Source organism: Oncorhynchus clarkii, chromosome 25 (genome assembly GCF_045791955.1).
Source record: "Oncorhynchus clarkii lewisi isolate Uvic-CL-2024 chromosome 25, UVic_Ocla_1.0, whole genome shotgun sequence".
NCBI classification, from domain to species: domain Eukaryota; kingdom Metazoa; phylum Chordata; class Actinopteri; order Salmoniformes; family Salmonidae; genus Oncorhynchus; species Oncorhynchus clarkii.
This window is the reverse complement of record NC_092171.1, coordinates 2,536,050-2,556,589: the sequence shown is the minus strand read 5'-3', so window position 1 is coordinate 2,556,589 and position 20,540 is coordinate 2,536,050. Positions and strand designations below refer to the sequence as shown.

Here is a 20,540-nt window from a genome sequence, read left to right as displayed (position 1 = left end):
TATCTTTATGTTTGAAGCCTGAAATGTGGCAAAAGGTCGCAAAGTTCAAGGGGGCCGAATACTTTCGCAAGGCACTGTACATAAACCATATAGAATGCAGAGAGAAGGGAATATAGACAGTTTATTTTTTTTAAACAGCTAAACATAAGATAGGTGTCCATTAGGAGTGTCCATTATATATATAAAAAAAATCATGAATATGTTTAGGCTATAGCCTAATGCATCTGACAGAGAGAGTCAGCAAGAAACAATACTTTCTGACTGGACATTTTGCGCTGCTTTGGTGGAATTCTCTGCATTGTGTGGCCTACATTCCTCTTTTGCGTTCTGTATCACATATTTATTGAAATAGGTTATCGTAAATAGGAACAGGCAAATGTGCACTGCAAGACTCCGATCTTTACTACGGGGTGCCAGTCAAGTTCAAATAGGCTAAACCCTTGTGATTCTGGATTAGCTAGCCCATCCCCGGTTCTAAGCATACTAAACATTTCTAGCTAAACATCATAGCAGGCCTGGAAGCAGTTACTAATCAAAAGAGGACCATCGTGCCCTCCCAAGTTTAGTTGGTACGTATAACCAGTGAATCCAGATAAGCAACAAATGTGATGGGTCTGCACTAATGTCGTATAAAGCCTACTTCATTTTTATTTTTCACTGCATCAGGGAGGCATAAATATTTGTATGAAAATAACAAGTTCAACAACTGAGACATAAACTGAACAAGTTCCACAGACATGTGACTAACAGAACAAAGGGGACAGTCAGTATCTGGTGTGGCCACCTGCTGCATTAAGTACTGCAGTACTCCTCCTCATGGACTGCACCAGATTTGCCAGTTCTTGCTTTGAGATGTTACCCCCACTCTTCCACCAAGGCACCTGCAAGTTCCCAGACATTTCTCAGGGGAATGGCCCTAGCCCTCACCCTCCGATCCAACAGGTCTCAGACGTGCGCAATGGGATAGAGATCCGGGCTCTTTGCTGGCCATGGCAGAACACTGACATTCTGTCTTGCAGGAAATCCCGCACAGAACAAGCAGTATGGCTGGTGGCATTGTCATGTTGGAGGGTCATGTCAGGATGAGTCTGCAGGAAGGGTACCACATGAGGGAGGAGGATGTCTTCCTGTAACGCACAACGTTGAGATTGCCTGCAATGACAACAAGCTCAATCCGATGATGCTGTGACACACCGCCCCAGACCATGACGGACCCTCCACCTCCAAATCGATCCCCCTCCAGAGTACAGGCCTCGGTGTAACGCTCATTCCTTTGACGATAAACGCAAAACCGACCATCACTGTCTGGTGAGGACCTGCCTTACAACAGGCCTATAAGCCCTCAGTCCAGCCTCTCTCAGCCTATTGCGGACAGTCTGAGCACTGATGGAGGGATTGTGCATTCCTGGTGTAACTCGGGCAGTTGTTGATTTAGTGCTGTCTTAGGCATCTCACAGTAAGGACACTGCAATTTATTGCCCTGGCCACATCTGCAGTCCTCATGCCTCCTTGCAGCATGCCTAAGGCACATTCATACAGATGAGCAGGGACCCTGGGTATCTTTCTTTTGTTTTGTTTTTCAGAGTCAGTAGAAAGGCCTCTTTAGTGTCCTACGTTTTCATAACTGTGACCTTAATTGCCTACCGTCTGTAAGCTGTTAGTGTCTTAACAACCGTTCTACAGGTGCATGTTCATTAATTGTTTATGGTTCATTGAATAAGCATGGGAAACAGTGTTTAAACCCTTTACAATGAAGATCTGTGAAGTTATTTGGATTTTTACGGAATTATCTTTGAAAGACAGGGTCCTGAAAAAGGGACACCTTTTTTTTGCTGAGTTTAGAAGATGAAAAACAGTTCAGTACTGGAATTTGTGTTACTTTCGGTACTTCTGTGAAATATGTCTCACGTCTTATACCGATTGAGAGGATCTCGTCTGTATCGTAATTTGTCTGAATCTTTTCAAGGAGGCAATAGTAAGCTAGCCAGGCTACATGCGCTTACAGCTGACATAGGGCGAGCCACTTTTGAGAAGCAAGCGATGAGAAAATTATGACATTTGACTTCTTCAAACAAAAACATAATACCTCCATGCCAGCAACTTGTTGACAAAACTGTCTCCAGAAGCAAACATTGGGAATACTTTGATTACAAAGCAGATGACGAGGGCCAGTCAACAGAAACAACTAAGCAAAAGGTTTTATAAAGCAGTGCAAGGGAGGTTTAGCTCCAAAACTACAAACAATTTTACACATGACATTTGCATTGTAACATTCTTCTAGCAACTTAATCTTGGTTACCCGGTAGTAAAATTATGTTGCGTCAATTTGTAATTTCCTGTTTTACTTCTGGGGAGGGGGGTGTTGTTAACGATTGTGATTACCTTTGCTCGAAGGAAGTGAAGTTTCCTCCTTCGCAAAAGGAAACTCTAAGCCATACCCCTCTCTTCCGTAATTTCACACATGTTTATGTAATGTAAAAATGTCATTTTTGATTTGATACATTTTTACGATATAGCCAATTTTGAGTTTGTGGAATGTAGTGGAAACCGTTTATCATCCGCACCCAGGCCCACCAATTTAAGCACTACCTTCGCCCAATCCTGATTCGTCCAAATAATCAATGACGAAAACCCCAAACCAGGAACTACTGCTACTCGTAATCACATAATCCTACGTGAGCCTTGACAGATTCTCACCGTTTCATCTGTCCACGAGAGATTACTAGCAACTCAATTCCAACTATTTTTGAATGACATGAACATATATTTAGCATGACATTCATGTGAGCATTATAATATGACTACAACCCAAAAGTAAAGTAATGTGAAATAACGTAGTTATGCCAGCAATATATTTAGACTGCTCCGCGTTTGTCTAGGCTTGCTGGCAGTAGTTAGCCAGCAGCCCTGGATAGAGCATTGCACCCTGGGAGTTGAAATGCACTCTAAGAATCGTAGTATGCTGTGCAAAATCCATTGTACTTCTATGGGGTGCAATATAGAAACTTCAGAAATTAGCTTCAAAGTGTTATTTTTTATGCCGTTTTGGAACTAAACTACGATTTTAATACATGAAATGATTTAGCTATAATGAATCATAGGTTTAATGAATGTCATTATGACTATAGATGGGCAAATTAACCCTGATTATGTATCAAATAACATTTGAAAACAGTTTAGATGTAATTGTCAAATTATTTTGTGTGCTCTGAGTCTCAGACATGGGTTTTGCATCTGGAATATTGAAGATATTCTTCTGTTATTTAATATGGTGTTTTATTTTGTTCAACAAATTGATGAGAGAATATATTATATTTGTTATTGTAGTTGTTGTACTAGTTTTTTCATTATTCTAACAATGTTCAAATGCTCATCAACTGTCGCTATCGAAGTATAAATGCTGGTATCATGACTACACTATAAGAGCCCATGTTATGGCAGAAATGGACTCTGCACGAATGCCCAGCCGCCCCGTCTTCAGTCAGCTGTAAATTATTTTTTACAATTATGACGGTTACTTTATTTTCATGACGGTCTTCATCCATTACCGTCGGTTATACGGTAATAGTCATCCCTAACGCAAACCCTTCTTCCGAAAACACTAACTTCCTGTGTACCCCCGCAGGATTCGCAAGATTTGTACTATTCACACACACCCGCATGCACGAACACACACTCACACTCAAGCGCTTCGCCCACCCACATATCAGCGATGCATTATATCACCTGATTCTATTTGCAGACACAGATGCAGATAAAGCCCAGGCTAATTTTACACTCTGTGCAGAGGAGGGTTTAGAGGGAAGTAGTAGAGTGGTGTGTACTGATCCTCATCCCATTCAGATGCACTTAGTGTGTAGGTGCACATCTGGTGAATCCTTCTCCTCAGTAAAGCACATGTATGTGTGTGTGTGTGTGTGAGTGAGTAACCAAGTAAGTGCACATTGAGCAAGTGAGTGATTGTATGCGTTGGTTATTTGTTGGGGGGATTTTTTAATTTTCACAGGGCAGTCTACGGCCCTCGTTTACCTGCATCGTTGACAATGATGGAGGCAGCACCAGTGGCCGAGTCAACCGTCTGCCCCACAAACTCTACAGAGGGAGAAAAAGAGGAATAAAGAGGAAGCATTTCAACACATACAATGTATTCCTTCATTTCTAATAGTTTGGCACTTTTGGGACTATTCCATTGGTTCAATTACACTGAGCAAACTCAATCTTAAACGAAGCACATCTAAAAGAAAAACAAATATTATTTTGATCAAGGTCTGGGATGATGCATGCCATGAAATAGCATATCTGTTGCATTTCAAGCTAGTTTTGAAATAAGCACAGCAACTTTTTTGTATTTTAAGAATGGCCTGTTGTTTTGAAAGTTGTAATTTTTGGTATTCTTACCTGTGGATACACCATTGTCCTTGAAATTCTGGATGTAGTTTTCTCCAAAGAAGTCTTTGCCAACCTGAAATAAAAATGCTATGATGAAACTTCAAATACACGGATCTAAGCAATACATGAGATAGACACTTTTTTAAGATCAGTGAACTCCAACCAGAATCGGGTTGTATTTTCTCGTACCCCGCTGGCATACTGGCAAAGTGCCGTCACATCACACAAACACATGCACACACACATATGCACACACATAGACACACGTGCGAACACACACAAGGCCATCGCGCCAAGCCTTCAAGATACGACGACCCCACCCGTCCGACGCCTCCTCATGTCCACCTCTCCTCCCTCATCCTCCCCTCCTTCCCTCGATCCCTCAATCTGCTCTGGGATGTCCACATCGTAAAATCGTTTGGGGGGGCGTTGAAGGGGTCCCCACCTCGCCCTCAGGCTCCCCACTTTTATCCCACGCTTTCAAGGAAGAAGTCAAAGAGGCATCTGTGCCCTAACTGCCTATAAAGTGTAGTATGCAGTGGTAGTAGCACTATAGTGGGAGCCTAGGCCCCCTTTGTCTTTGAAGTGCGGCCTTCCTCCTTGGATGTTTCTCAAAAGCCTGGGTATCTATTTTTGGGCTCTGCCCATGCCTGGAGAGCCGCTCCTGCATTGTACAGCTTATCGACTGGACCCTTTGTTCTTGACAGGTGGGGCTTCAGCTACTTTGCTGACCCTTTTTTATGCTGTGCCTAGCTGATTGGAGACCTGGGGTTGGATGTATGGGAATACTTGGCGTATGTGGGTGTGTGTTATGCATGAGTAATGGTACGGATCAAGGAAGAATGAGGGCCGGAGCGTTGACAGGGGTGGTTAGAGGAGTTCAGTTTGAAAGAGTGCGTTCTGGAAAAAAATAGTAGAGTACAGCAAAGGGACAGTGAGAGAGAGAGAGGGCTTGCTTGCCATTTACTGCCACCGTGTCATACCTTGCAGACCATGGCAGTCTTGGCTCCCATTCTAGCGGCCTGAATACATTGGTTTGCCCCTTTGCCTCCGAAACCAATGAAGAACTTGTGACCGTGGATGGTCTCTCCCGCCTTGGGTAGCCTTGGTGCCTGGCTGAGGGAGAAATTGCACAGGTGAAATATCCCTCACAGACTCATAACAGACTATGGGGATTGCAACATCGAGGAATCGCTTACTCACACTCACCCTCATTACTGACGCCACACATTTACACCCACACGCAGACACACCCCCCTCACACCTATGCTGCTGCTAAAATGATTATTGATTAGATGTATTACTACAATTAAGCAGTGTTCATTGATTATTGATGGCCATTAACATTAGTAGCTATCCATTTATCATGTATATCCGCCTATCACGTCTACACTGACACTCTTGTGCGCGCGCGCACACACACACACACCTTATAATGCTGCTTATTATTATTATTATTTATTCTGCTACCAGTCACTTTTCCACACGCACATACAGTGCATTCCCTTAACTGTTTACACATTTTGTTACTTTACGTCCTTATTCTAAAATGTATTTTAAAAAATGGATCATCAATTACAAAGCGAAAACAGGTTTTTAAACATTTGTGCAAATAAAATACCTTATTTACATCCGTATTCAGACCCTTTGCTATGAGACTAGAAATTGAGCTCAGGTGCATCCTGTTTCCATTGATCATCCTTGAGATGTTGTAACAACTTGATTGGAGTCCACTTGTGGTAAATTAAATTGATTGGACATGACTTGGAAAGGCACACACATCTGTCTATATAAGGTCCCACAGTTTACAGTGCATGTCAGAGCAAAATCAGAGCCATGAGGTAGAAGGAATTGTCTGTAGAGCTCCGAGACAGGACTGTGTCGAGGCACATATCTGGGGAAGGGTACCAAAAAAATGTCTGCAGCATCATTCTTAAATGGAAGAACTTGGAGCTTGCCAAAAGTCACCTAAAAAAAGTCACTCTCAGACCATGAGAAACAAGATTCTCTGGTCTGATGACACCAAGATTGAACTCTTTGACCTGAATGCCAAGCGTCACTTCTGGAGGAAACCTGGCACCATCCCTACGGTGAAGCATGGTGGTGGCAGCACCATGCTGTGGGGATGTTTTTCAGTGGCAGGGACTGGGAGACTAGTCAGGATCGAGGAAAAAATGAACGGAGCAAAGTAAATATTTATTTTAATAAGGCTGTAACGTAACAAAACGTGGAAAAAGATCTGAATACTTTCAGAATGCACTGTATCTACCTAAACTACTCCAGTATCCATGCACAATGTACATTTGGTACTGACCCTGTATATAGCTTACATTGTCCTGTTTTCTTCCCCTCTTATGTCTTGTGTTTTTTTTTTAGGTAAACTATTTTGATATTGATTACTGCACTGTTCGGAAGGGCTTGCAAGTTAAGTATTTCACTGTACTTGTGCATGTGACAATCAAAACTTGAATCCTGTTCCCCTGCATTGTTCTTAGCCCCAGGCTAGACTGGCCCTAGGTTAACTTAGCCCTTTGTTCACAAAAGCATTTGTTAACACTGGGCTAAGCTTTAGCCCTGGGCTAAGGATTCACAATTGTATTACAAAGCACTGGGCTAGCGGACAAGCACAACATGCGATCAACATTCTATCTCTGACATTTTCTCTCTCTGCTGAGCAATAATTTAAGTTAGTTTATTAGCATACTCATTAGCTACTGCACACGCAGCAGCTACTCTTCCTAGGGTCCACATAAAATGTACAAATGCATGACGAAGTACAGAACAGTAATATACAAGAACAACATAAGATATTATATTAAAATGAAAAAATAAATAAAGTTATATATAGGAAAGACACCAAGAGACAACAAAAAAACTATTTACACACCAATCATAGTTTAAAACCGTTAATCATAGATTTACTGATCTAGATTTAAAATGAAGTGGTGCAACACATCTCTGATGAATTATGAACCTAAATTTACAAAACCTAGATTAGCTCTAATCCTAGATGAATTTACACCATGTTGGTGCAATCCACCCTCAGTGGGTTTTTTTTAATGACTGGTTTATAGTTCATTCCCCATTCTGACAGTGACTGTAACTCCTTGCTAAGAGTCTCAGTGAGCTCACTGGCTGTAGTTGCTGATGTGTCGAGTGTCCAATCATCAGCGTACATAGTCATTTTAGCTTCTTGTAAAACAAGTGACAAATTATTTATGAAAATGCAACTGCCCTGAGGGATTCCATAATATACATATCTGATGTTAGAGAAGCTTCCATTGAAGAATAATCTCTGAGTTCTATTGGATAAATAACTCTCCAACCATGTGATGGCAAGTGATTTAAAGCCATAACAAGTTAGTTTTTTTTCTTCAATAATACATGATGATCAATAACATCTAATTCTGCACTGAAATCTAACAATACAGCTTCAACTATAATCTTATTATCTGTATCTTTTAGCCAATCATCAGTCATCTGAGTCTGTGCAGTACAAGTTGAGTGCCCTGCCTTATATGCATGCTGAACGTCAGTAGTTAACTTGTGCAAACACAATTCTTCTCCATCAGTTTACTAAGAACAGGCAGCAAACTGATTGGGCAGCTGATAGAGCCAGCAAAGGGATTTTTACTGTTTGTAGGTTGTGGAATTACTTAAGCTTCCTTCCACGCCTGTGGACACACACACACTCCTTTAGGCTTTGGTTAAAGATGGCAAATAGGGGTGGCAATACAGTCTGCTAATATTCTCAATAGTTTCCCATCAAGGTTGTCTATACCTGGTGGCTTATCATTATTTAAGTGATAATGCCCGAGAAGCTGGTGTTTGAAGGATATATTGGCAAGGGTGTTGTTAGGCCGGAGACGAAGTCGAGAACCGGCAAACCGTGCCAATATATCCTTCAAACACTGGCTTCGAGGGCATTATCACTTTTATACAACGGGTTACCAACATATTCAAATAATGATTGACATATTTTCATTAAAAACTTTATTTTGATGAATTTATTCTTACTATTTCATCCTTCCACAATATTTAGTCCCTACACATCTAGGGTTGCTATCCAAGCCGGCTGGTTGTTTGTTCTATCGGGTCAGTTGCTAGAAACGCGACCCAGTTGTTCATTCTTTTTGTTCTGTATAAACCCGACCATAGCCATACTGGCTGGCAATGTTCTTGTCCCTCGCTTGCTAGCTAGCCAACTATGGCTAACCTACAGTCCCATCAAACAGTGCAGCCAGAATAACAACAATAGCTGCATTTGCTGTTTTCTAGTGACATTTATTTGGATACATAACAATGACCTAATGAGGGGCGATTTCGCCTGGCATAGAAAATGTGCTCTCGTCAGGACACTGTTGATCAGAGGAGCTAGCCAACTACACAGCTAACACAATCACTTCAAACTGAAGCTGGAAAGACTGCAAACTAGCTGCATGAAAATGTTTCATGATTTCGACCGGCTGAGAAACGTTCATTACTATGGGACAGCTGGAGATCGAATTTGAATATTGAAACAATGTTGCAAATGTCGGCGGGACAGACAGCAAGGTTTATACAAATCTCTGCTGTTGAAAACTAAATGTTAGTCTAAAAGAAATTAGATAATGTCTCGATGCTTTTTATAGTGGAGATCAAGTTTATAAATTCCCTGGCTGGGCTGATGAGACAATGGATTGCACAGTCAGATGGAACAGAGTAAATAGGCATTTTAATGTCATAGATTTCGTCTGTGATAACATGTGGAATAGACACCGGCTGGAATGCAGATTTAACCAGCATTCAGGATTAGACCCACTCGTTGTATAATGATGGATAACAATAGCTGTTCCACCTCTCCCACACTAACTTGACCAAATTGAAAACAGCAGTCCTTCTCTTTCATAGATCTTCAATACACAACTATGATGGTTCACTGTTCAATGTTGTCATTTCACTTCTCAGTTTGTCCACTTTACTAGTGAAATAGTCATTGAAATAATTGGCTATAAGAAAGGTTTTGTTATAAATGACCCATCAACTTCAATGAATAATGGAGATTAATTGGGTTTTCTGCCCATAATATAATTGAAGGTGCTACAAAGTTTTCCCATGGTTTTTTATGTCATTTATCTTGTTTTGGTAATATAATTAGTATTTTTTGTTTGTTAAGTTTAGTCACACAATTTCTCAATTGACACTATGCCAACCAATCTGCTGAGTAGCCTGACTTTTTTGCATAATTTCTTTCAACCATGCAATTTTTCAATTCATCATCGATCCATACGGCTCTAACAGTTCTCACAGTTAGTTTCTTAACAAGTATATGTTTGTCAATTATTGGCAAAAATACATTTTCAAATATTCTAAGTGCTGCATCTGGATGGCGCCGGAGGGGACAGCCGCCGTTTTATGGGCTCCTGACCAATTGTGCTAGTTTGTGTTTTTCTGTGCTGATTTAAACTTTTTTTATACATAATGTTTCCGCCACCGTTTCTTATGACCGAAAAGAGCTTCTGGACATCAGAACAGCAATTACTCACCTCGAACTGGATGAGGATTTTTTCTTTAATGAGTCGGAAGCAAAGATTTACTGCTCCTCCCGGACCAGGCCTAAACCCACATCATTGGTATGAAGAGACGCAGTTACAGAGGTTGAAGAGCCGGATGCCTGGCGATTTTGCGTCGGCGAGTGGATAATCCACCTTTGCCCCCTGTTCAACTGGCAAATGTGGAATCACTGGAGAATAAACTGGATGAGCTCCGCTTGAGGCTATCCTATAGCCTTTTGTCAACAACAGCTAGTGCGCGATCCCTAATATTAAGAAAGTCTCAAGGTTTTCCTTGCCTGAGTTAGAGTACCTCATGATAAGCTGTAGACCACACTATTTACCAAGATAGTTTATCTACAGTGCCTTCGGAAAGTATTCAGACCCCTTGACTTTTTCCACATTTTGTTACTTTAGTCTTATTCTTTTTTCCTCCTCATCAATCTACACACAATACCCCATACTTTTATGAATTAAAAGTAAAAAACTGAAATATCACATTTACATAAGTATTCAGACCCTTTACTCAGTACTTTGTTGAAGCACCTTTGGCAGCATCGAGTCTTCTTGGGAAAGACGCTACAAGGGTGGCACACCTGTATTTGGGGAGTTTCTCCCAGATCCTCTCAAACTGTCAGGCTGGATTGAAAGCGTTGCTGCACAGCTATTTTCAAGTCTCTCCAAAGATCTTAGATTGGGTTCAAGTCCGGGCTCCGCCTGGGCCACTCAAGGACATTCAGAGACCTGTCCCGAAGCCATTCCTGCGTTGTCTTGGTTGGGTGCTTATGGTCGTTGTCCAGTTGGAAGGTGTACCTTAGCCCGTCTGAGTTCCTGAGCGCTCTGGAGCAGGTTTTCATCCAAGATCTCGCTGTACTTTGCTCTGTTCATTTTTGCCTCGATCCTGACTAGTCTCCCAGCCCCTGCCACTGAAAAACATCCACACAGCACGATGCTGCCACCACCATGCTTCACTGTAGGGATGGTGCCAGGTTTCCTCCAGAAGTGACGCTTGGTATTCAGGCCAAATAGTTCAATCTTGGTTTCATCAGACCAGAAAACCTTGTATCTCATGGTCTGAGAGTCTTTCGGTGCTTTTGACAAACTCCAACCGGGCTGTCGTGTGCCTTTTACTGAGGAATTGCTTCCGTCTGGCCACTCTATCATAAAGGCCTGATTGGTTGAGTGCTGCAGAGATGGTTGTCCTTCTGGAAGGTTCGCTCATCTTCACAGAGGAACTCTAGAACTCTGTCAGAGTGACTTGGTGGTACCTCGACACATTCCTTGGAGCTTGGTCACCTCCCTGACCAAGGCCCCTCTCCCCCGACTGCTCAGTTTGGCCGGGCGGCCAGCTCTGATTTTTTTTTTGTATTGGAGTGTCAGTGTAGTATGTGTGAGTGTGTGGTTAGAGTCCAGTGAGTTTAATCAATTTTAGAATAAGGCTGTAATTAACTAAATGTGGAAAAAGTCAAAGGCTCTGAATACTTTCCGAATGCACTGTATATCAATTAAGTGAATGTGCAGCTTTTGTGATTGGACAGTGAGCATTCTAGGTGTTGTTCACCATGTTTTATACTGGTTATTTTGGCACTGTGTTTATGGGGCTCCTCAAAAAGTCAGTGCTAACTCACCCTGCTCTGGAGCAGGGCCAGCTAGCCATGGGCTACGATTGGTGCTAGCCCTCTTCAGAATGTGCAAGTGTGAACACTCGCTTAGCCCTGGACTAAGGTGCAGTTGAATGCAAGTTGCTCAGTCAGTGCTGGTCATAGACGCAAACAGCTGCTTTGACATGACTATGTCAAATCAAATAAATTCTAAATGTATGTCACATGCGCTGAATGCAAAAAATATAAAATAAAAAGTAACACAATAAAATAACAATAATGAGGCTATATACAGGGGGTACCGGTACTGAGTCAATGTGCGTGGGTACAGGTTAGTCGAGATAATAAACAGCGACTAGCAGCAGTGTAGGGGGGGGGGGGGGGGGGGGTCGTCAATGCAAACAGCCTGGGTGGCCATTTGATTAATTGTTCAGCAGTCTTATGGCTTGGGGGTAGAAGTTGTTAAGGAGCCTTTTGGACCTAGACTTGGTGCTCCGGTACCAGAACAGTCTATGACTTGGGTAACTGGAGTCTTTGACAATGTTTTGGGCCTTCCTCTGACACCGCCTAGTATATATGCCCTGGATGGCAAGAAGCTTGGCCCTAGTGATGTACTGGGCTGTACGCACTTTACGGTCGGATGCCGAGCATTTGCCATACCAGGCGGCGATGCAACTGGTCAGGATGCTCTCAATGGTGTAGCTATATAACCTTTTGAGGATCTGGGGACCCATGCCAAATCTTCTCAGTCTCCTGAGGGGGAAAGGCATTGTCATGCCCTCTTCACAACTAATGTTGAGATATTGCTGTCCTGGCACCACACTGCCAGGTCTCTGACCTCCTTTGTCGGTGATCAGGCCTACCACCGTTGTGTCGTCAGCAAACTTAATGGTGATGTTGGAGTCGTGCTTTGCCACACAGTTGTGGGTGAGCAGGGAGTACAGGAGGGGACTAAGCATGCACCCCTGAGGGGCCCCCGTGTTGAGGATCAGCGTGGCAGATGTGTTGTTCGCTTACCCTTACTACCTGGGGGAAAGACCATCAGGAAGTCCAGGATCCAGTTGCAGAGGGAGGTGTTTAGTCCCAGGGTCGTTAGTAATGAGCTTTGTGGGCACTATGGTGTTGAACGCTGAGCTGTAGTCAATGAATAGCATTCTCACATTGGTGTTCCTTTTGTCCAGGTGGTAAAGGGCAGTGTGGAGTGCGACTGAGATTGTGTCATCTGTGGATCTGTTGGGGCGGTGTGTGAATTGGAGTGGGTCTAAGGTTTCCAGGATGATGGTGTTGAAGTGAGCCCTGTTAGGGCTAATGTCACTAATGCCTTGACACTACAGGTTGGGTCATGCTTACCCCGCCCTCTCTCCCCCAGGCTAGAGAGCTGTCTGTCTGCCCTCTCCTCCAATCACAGAGTTACAAGGCTCTTCCTTCTCCAGGGTCAGAGGGTTTGTTGGTGGCAAGACTAGGATGATAAACTTAGCTATTATTGAGATTTGGGTATGTGTGAAGTGTGTGTGTATACAGTTTGGATGTGTGTGTGTGTGTGTGTGTGTGTTAATTAGCAGGTGTGGTGGTTGAGAAACTAGGGAGTTACAGTAAATCCACATAAAAATAGCTCTTTGTTGTTTTTCACAACCTCAGGATTTCCAGTAACCTCAGCGTTCATGCAGGAGATTTGAGGTTGTTTTGGTCGAAACCAAAATAAGGGCGAACATATGGGAGTCCATATGTTAAGTGGTTTTGATGAATCATGTCCTATGTCTTATGTCCTTTCCTTGTTAGGACAATGCCTTTCAGAAAAAAAGTACTCTGAGACAACATATGAATCATGATTTGTTAAAACATGTGTATGTACGAATCAATGTTAGCCTATAGAACTTATCCATGTGTACCATGCCTATAATTGCTCTCCTTTATGTGTCATCAGCCACACATTAAAATCTACTATGTAGAAGAAACCATATAGTCTCACACTTTTGTTATTACAGTATGTTTACATAATGCATCTACAGTCCATTAGAAAAACAAATCATGAGAATTGTATATTCTCAGATTCCACATATACTCAATAAGGTATCTGTCTCTCTCAGAGAGAGAGAGGAAGCAGGGTGGTGAAAGTGTTTACACTTGTATGAGGGGGTATGGTGTGAGAGTGTGTGGGCCAAGCATAGTAACTGCAAGTACACATACATACAATCACACGCAGGTACGCACACACACACACACATGCACACACACACAGATTCCAGTCCCGCCTTTATTGGCATCTGACCACGACTACTGGTTGGCTTGGCTTGGCTGGTTGGCTTTCAACAGGTGATTGCCAGGTTGGGTAAACCACAGCCCCTCCATCACCAGACACTAGTCCATTGTCTGTGTGTTTGCGAGCACGCCAACCAAAAGGTTGGCTATGTGCTAAAGCTCAACTCCAACCCGTCTGTTTTCTCCCACGCCACCAAAAGGCCATCACAAGTGTTCGGTGAAGCTTGTTATTTTTTGTGCAGCACCGGAAAAAAACATTTGCTTTACATTTAAACCACTGAGTGGCGGCTAACCTTTGGAACGCGCAGATGGTTCAGACGCAGAAGTAGCCTGAGAACTATTACCGCATCGGATCAGTAACGTTTATGACTTTTAGAAGGAGGGACTGAGGATTGTGCAAACACTGCTAACTTTGGACCATTTACTTAATTCCTTTGCAGCAGACACATAGGTTCACGTAACCTAGTAGTGCTTCAATATAGAATAGATTATCAAAAAGGTATAATGACTTTACAAAGAAAAGTTATTTAAAAACAGGAAGGCCTTATATGGTCATGCTGTGTAGGATAAGATAGGACAGGATATATAGGGCGGAAGGTAGACTAGCTGTTAAAGCATTTGGCCAGTAACCTAAAGGTCACTGGTTCGAATACCTGAGCTGACAAGATGAAAAATCTGCCAATGTGCCCTTGAGTAAGACACTTAACCCTAATTATCTCCAGAGGCACCGTACTACCAGGCTGACCAGGTAAAACAACAATTTTACTGCACCTATCCGGTGTATGTAATTTAAAAAAATAAGAGCTCTTTTCACTTTCACTAGTCAGAGAGAGGTAGAGTGAGAGAAGGAAGAGGTGAGGGGAAGGTCGAGGTGAGGTGTGAGGAAAGAGGTGTGAAATACTGAGAAAAAAATGTTTCCTTATTAACTACTTAGGTAATTTCCCCTCACCTACAGAAATGGCTCATATTGGCCAATGTCAACAGCCCTCATAGGTTGCATCTGGTAGCAGGTGTAAAAATGTCTATACCGCAAGCTGAAAACACTATAAGGTTGGTTAGGAGGGTTTGTTAAGATGGTAAGCTGTTCCGCTGTCTTTTAGGGGCAATGTCTATCCAGAGCCACAAACACAGGTGGCTGCTGCTATACATTGGAGGTGGATGAGTTCCCTTAGAACTAGTGAAATGCACCATCTAGCCCATCTAGGCTAGCCTATATCAACACAATCCATCACACTGCTCCACATCACACCAGCTCCATATCTCACATCAGGGAGCTGTGGATGGGGACGGCAGCAGGGGGCGCTGTCTGGCTTTGACAGTGTGGGGTTTCTAGTGTGAGAGGCCACATCAGAGAGGAAAGAGAGAGAGGAGACAAAGTCAGGGGAAAGACAAGTGGAGGTGGGGAGAGGGGGACTGTGTCACAACCACCCAAACATTGGCACATTCAGGCAACTGGATTTCCAACTTCAAAGCCATGCATATCACTTTGATGGGGTGGAAAATGTATTTCAAGTTTTCAAGTACCCTCCACCCCCCCTAACTCCCTCCCTCCCACACTCCCCCCCCCACGAAAAAGACCCAAAACACAGTCTCTTCCCGTCAGTAGTACTGTAAGGGCCTAATTGATGCAGCTCCTCCTGCCCTTTAAAGAGGTTGCCTAAAATGATCAAAACCGTCAGTGAGCGTGTCCGTGTGTTTTTGATAACTGGGGGTGGGATCACTTTCGCCACAGTTACAGATAAAGGTTGGGGGGGGGGAATGAGATGAAAATTGTAAGGTTGTGTAGTTACTCAACTGAAAACACAGAAAGGGCAAATGTGACTTGAACGGTGACCTATAACAGAACAGTACATTTGCATGGACATCCACATAGACATATTTTATGTAAGCGATAGACTGTAAATAATCTATTGTTCTGTTTAACACCTGTTGTGTTGCACAACACTTTGCAAAGGTAGCCTAAGCCTACTTCAGGGCGACAAATGTTGTCTCACTTATGTGTGCTCATACACTACTCAATTGTACTTGAGATGATGATACAACATGTGTGGGAAGGACATTTTCACTACACTGTTCACACCACATCTACTGAGATGATATAACAGCAACAGTCGGGTATCAATTAAATGGGATCATGGTGTCATGATGACCAAGTTGAATCCTTGGTCTCAATGGAGTTAATTAGGTTTTACTGATGAGGTCATATCCACATCACCAGTCAACAGGCAGATCAATGGATCAGTGTCTGTCTTCTAACCTAGCCTATGAAAACCAAACAGGATTTGTGGTACAGGTGATATTGGAAGCCAAGTATACTAAGCAAAAATATAAAAACTCAACATGCAACAATTTCAAAGATTTTACTGAGTTACAGTTCATATAAGGACATCAGTCAGTTTAAATACATTGATTAGGCCCTAACCCACTGGGGGGCCAGGCCCAGCCAATCAGAATGAGTTTTTCTCCACAAAGAGCTTTATTACAGACAGAAATACGCCTCAGCTCCCCTTCAGACAATCCCGCAGGTGAAGAAGCCAAATGTGGAGGTCCTGGGCTGGCTTGGTTACACGTGGTCTTCAGTTGTGAGGCCGGTTGGACGCAGTGCCAAATTCTCTAAAAAGATGTTGGATGCGGCTTATGGTCGAGAAATTAAAATTAAATTATCTGGCAATAGCTCTGGTGGACATTTCTACAGTCAGCATTTCGATTGCACACTCCCTCTAAACTTGAGGCATCTGTGGCATTGTGTTATGTGACAAAACAAAACGGCACATTTTAGTGGCCTTTTATTGTGCCCAGCACAAGGTGCACCTGTGTAATGACCATGTTGTTTAATCAGCTTCTTGATAAGCCACACCTGTCAGGTGGATGGATTATCTTGGCAAATGAGAAATGCTCACTAACAGGAATGTAAACATATTTGTGCTAAAAATTTGAGAGAAATAAGCTTCTTGTGCGTATGGAACATTTCTGGGGTCTTTTATTTCAGCTCATGAAACATTGGACCACCACTTTACATGTTGCGTTTACATATTTTTTTCAGCATATTTGTGGTATGAGTGATACAGTGTTGCCAACTGTGGAGAAAAAGCCAATATATTCACTTCCTTCTCAAAGTTGTGATGCTAAGATGTTGCATTGAACAGTTTTACAATATTTGGTCCCTTATCATTTTAAAATGCAAGACAATATTTTTGAGACACGAAACCCAATCAAGGATGTGATAGACCCTGGATTCGAACCAAGGACTGTAGTTACGCCTCTTGCACTGAGATGCAGTGCCTTAGACCGCTGCTGTGTGTGTTAACTATTTAACTGTACTAGAATGCTTAAAAGGCAACAGAAATGTAAAACATCGGTTATCGGTATCGTTTTTTTTTTTGGCAAGGAAAATATCATTTTTGGGTATCGGCCAAAAATATCATATCGGTGCATCACTACCTAAAACCCTCAAACTTTTACAGATGCACAATTAAGAGTATCCTATCGGGCTGTATCACCACCTGGTACGGCAACTGCACCGCCCGCAACCGCAGGGCTCTCCAGAGGGTGGTGAGGTCTGCCCCAACGCATCACAGGGGGCAAACTACCTGCCCTCCAGGACAACTACAGCACCCGATGTCACAGGAAGGCCAAAAAGATCATCAAGGACAACAACCAACCGAGCTACGGCCTGTTCACCTCGTTATCATCCAGAAGGCGAGGTCAGTACAGGTGCATCATAGCTGGGACTGAGAGACTGAAAAACATCTATTTCAAGGCCATCAGGCTGTCAAATAGCCATCACTAGCACATTAGAGGCTGCTGCCTATATACATAGACTTGAAATCACTGGCCACTTTAATAAATGGAACACTAGTAACTTGAATAATGTTTACATATTTTGCATTACTCATCTCATATGTATATACTGTATTCTATTCTACTGTATTTTAGTCTATGCCGCTCTGACATTGCTCATCCATATATTTATATATCTTTAATTCCATTCCACACTTTACTTAGATTTGTGTGTATTGTTGTGAAATTGTTCGATATTACTTGTTAGATATTACTGCACTGTTGGAGCTAGAAACACAAGCATTTCGCTACACCCGCAATAACATCTGCTAAACATGTGTATGTGACCAACAAAATGTTATTTGAAACCTAGTCCTCCTTGCCTTTCTGATGTGGCCCTTCAGGGTCTTTATACCTCTGGATGAAGTTACGCCTCCATCCGCCTCATGCCTACGTTACGTGACAGTAGTCTAATCTGGTGATTGTGTCTGGGGACAGCGGTATTAATCATAGAAATAGAATGACTAGATTCCTATGGAATTAATAACCCAGGCAGGGGTGGAGGAACAGGGCAGTTCCCTTATATGTGTCTGTATAGGGCTTCATCCATTTCGAGCCATGCTGGAAACACCCTTCCCAATATTACCCCTTGGCTTTTGCGTAAAAACTTTCCATGACAACTGATGGTAAATATAGACTAAAAAGATGCACATAGCGTGTTAGACCATACCTAAAAGGGTTTAGAGTCACATGGTTGTCATCGGCCCAGAAAATAGGCCATTCCATGTTTCCATCACAATGTGATGTGTATGAGCCAGAACGACTAATAAAGCTTTTTCAAGCACAACAAAGATGTGTGGCTGTCAGTTGCAGAAGATAACATGAGGATGAACAGTTCTTTGGCAGTTAAATAATGTATATGCCATGGCTCAGAACCAGGACCCACATTTAAAAAAATGTAGGGTTACTTGTATAACCCCTGTTCTATGATAATATGTAAGGGGTAATCAACTCGGGGCTATGCGTTCTATTGAAAATAATGAACGAGGTGTGAAGTATTCCACGACGCGCTAGCCTCGTTCATTAGCCACGACCCGCTAGCCTCGTTCATTATTTTCAATAGAACGCATAGCCCCGAGTTGATTTGACACATTTACGTTCATTCGTTCATTATTTTCAATAGAACGCATAGCCCAGAGTTGATTTAACACATTTACGACTAGAAATGTGTTCATTTTGGCGGTAGAAATGTGTTCAACATACACTGAAGTAGCTAGCAAGTTTACTAGTTAGCTACAGTAGTTGCCTTGGTAACTAAACAAACAGACTTGGTCGTTTGGCTAACCAAACCATCAGTCCTAGTTTCCCGTTATAAAATCGAATTCAACAAAACCAATACTGCTTCCAATTCGACGTTTGCTTTCAAAAGCAGGTCAAACAAAATATGTATTAATGAACTATAACCATTGAATTCTACCGTGCAAATATACCATGCGTTATATGGAAATAATACATGCTCTAGAATGCCCGTAAAATCAATGAGGAATATTCAACAACTCCATGGTATAAGAGTGAGATCTCACATTATGGGGATTCGTTCTGGCGGATTCTTTAATAGAAGTACCAATCACAGAGCTTTGTTGGAAACAGACATGTTCGAGTGGCGAATGAGATGAGCCCCTTTTCTCTTCATTAGACACCACTCGCCCTGCCTCTGGTCATTCTCAAGCAGGCCTCTCTTCCTTGCACTCTTACGAGCAAGAAAAAGCGGTGAGCTTAAAAAACCATGCCAGCCCAGAACCTCCACATCCGGCTTCTTCACCTGCGGGATCGTCTGAGACCAGCCACCCAAACAGCTAATGGAACTGATAAGTTTTTCTGTCTGTAATAAAGCCCTTTTGTGTGGAAAAACTAATTATGATTGGCTGGGTCTGGCTCGCCAGTGGGTGGGCCTATGCCCTCCCAGGTCATGTGAAATCCATAGATTAGGGTCTAATTAATTTATTTCAATTGACTGATTTCCTTATATGAACTGTAACTCAGTAAAATTGTTGAAATTGTTACATGTTTATATTTTTGTTCAGTATACATAACATTATGCAAATCATATATTTGAATGGTAAATCTAATGACAAACTGGGTAAATAAAAATGTATCCTAGGCCTATTCAAAATACAGGTGAATGCATATTCAATGGGAGTGTGTACATGCATTGTGTAACGGCCGTTGTTGGTGGAAGAAGGTGAGGACCAATGTGCAGCGTGGTAAGTGTCCATATTGATAATTTATTATCACGAGAACACTAAACAAAATAACAAAGGAGAATGAACGAAACAGTCCTGTCTGGTGTAGACACAAAACAGAAAACAATCCCCCACAACTCAAGGGTGAAAAACAGGCTACCTAAGTATGGTTCTCAATCAGGGACAACGATTGACAGCTGCCTCTGATTGAGAACCATACCAGGCCAAACACAGAAATACCAAATCATATAAAAACTAACTTAGACAACCCACCCAACTCACGCCCTGACCATACTAAAACAAAGACATAACAAAAGAACTAAGGTCAGAATGTGACACATTGAGTTATTGAGCTTGTTTTGTCTGATTTCATCCAAAATGTTTACCTTCCATTTGGGATTTATTGAACATTAGAATGGGCAAAACAAGTGACCTAAGCGACTGAGCGTGGTATGATTGTCGGTGCCAGGCGCGCCAGTTCCAATATCTCAGAAACGTCCGGCCTCCTGGGCTTTTCACGCACAACAGTGTCTAGGGTTTACTGAGAATGGTGCGACAAACACAAAACATCCAGTAAGCAGCAATCCTGTGCACGAAAACAGCTCGTTGATGAGAGGTCGAATGAGAATGGCAAGATCCGTGCAAGCTACCAAGCAGGCTACAAACAGGCAAATAACGGCGCAGTACAACAGTAGTGTGCAGAACGGCATCTCGGAACGCACAACTCATCGACCCTT

At 42.5% G+C, this 20,540-nt stretch overlaps 1 protein-coding gene across 2 annotated transcripts in view; it reads right to left on the bottom strand.

The window, feature by feature from the left end:
* LOC139383880 (ribokinase) overlaps positions 1–20,540 on the bottom strand; it is a 71,687-nt gene that overhangs the window by 34,097 nt on the left and 17,050 nt on the right. For both annotated transcript variants that reach the window (XR_011628800.1, XM_071128476.1), the window contains exons 3-5: positions 5,373–5,505; positions 4,399–4,462; positions 4,030–4,092 (exon numbers count right to left, since the gene is read on the bottom strand). Coding sequence is in view for 1 of the 2 variants with exons in the window: in XM_071128476.1 (XP_070984577.1) it covers positions 4,030–4,092; positions 4,399–4,462; positions 5,373–5,505 (260 nt within the window). In the remaining variant the exon portion in view is untranslated. The remainder of the gene's footprint in view (positions 1–4,029; positions 4,093–4,398; positions 4,463–5,372; positions 5,506–20,540) is intronic.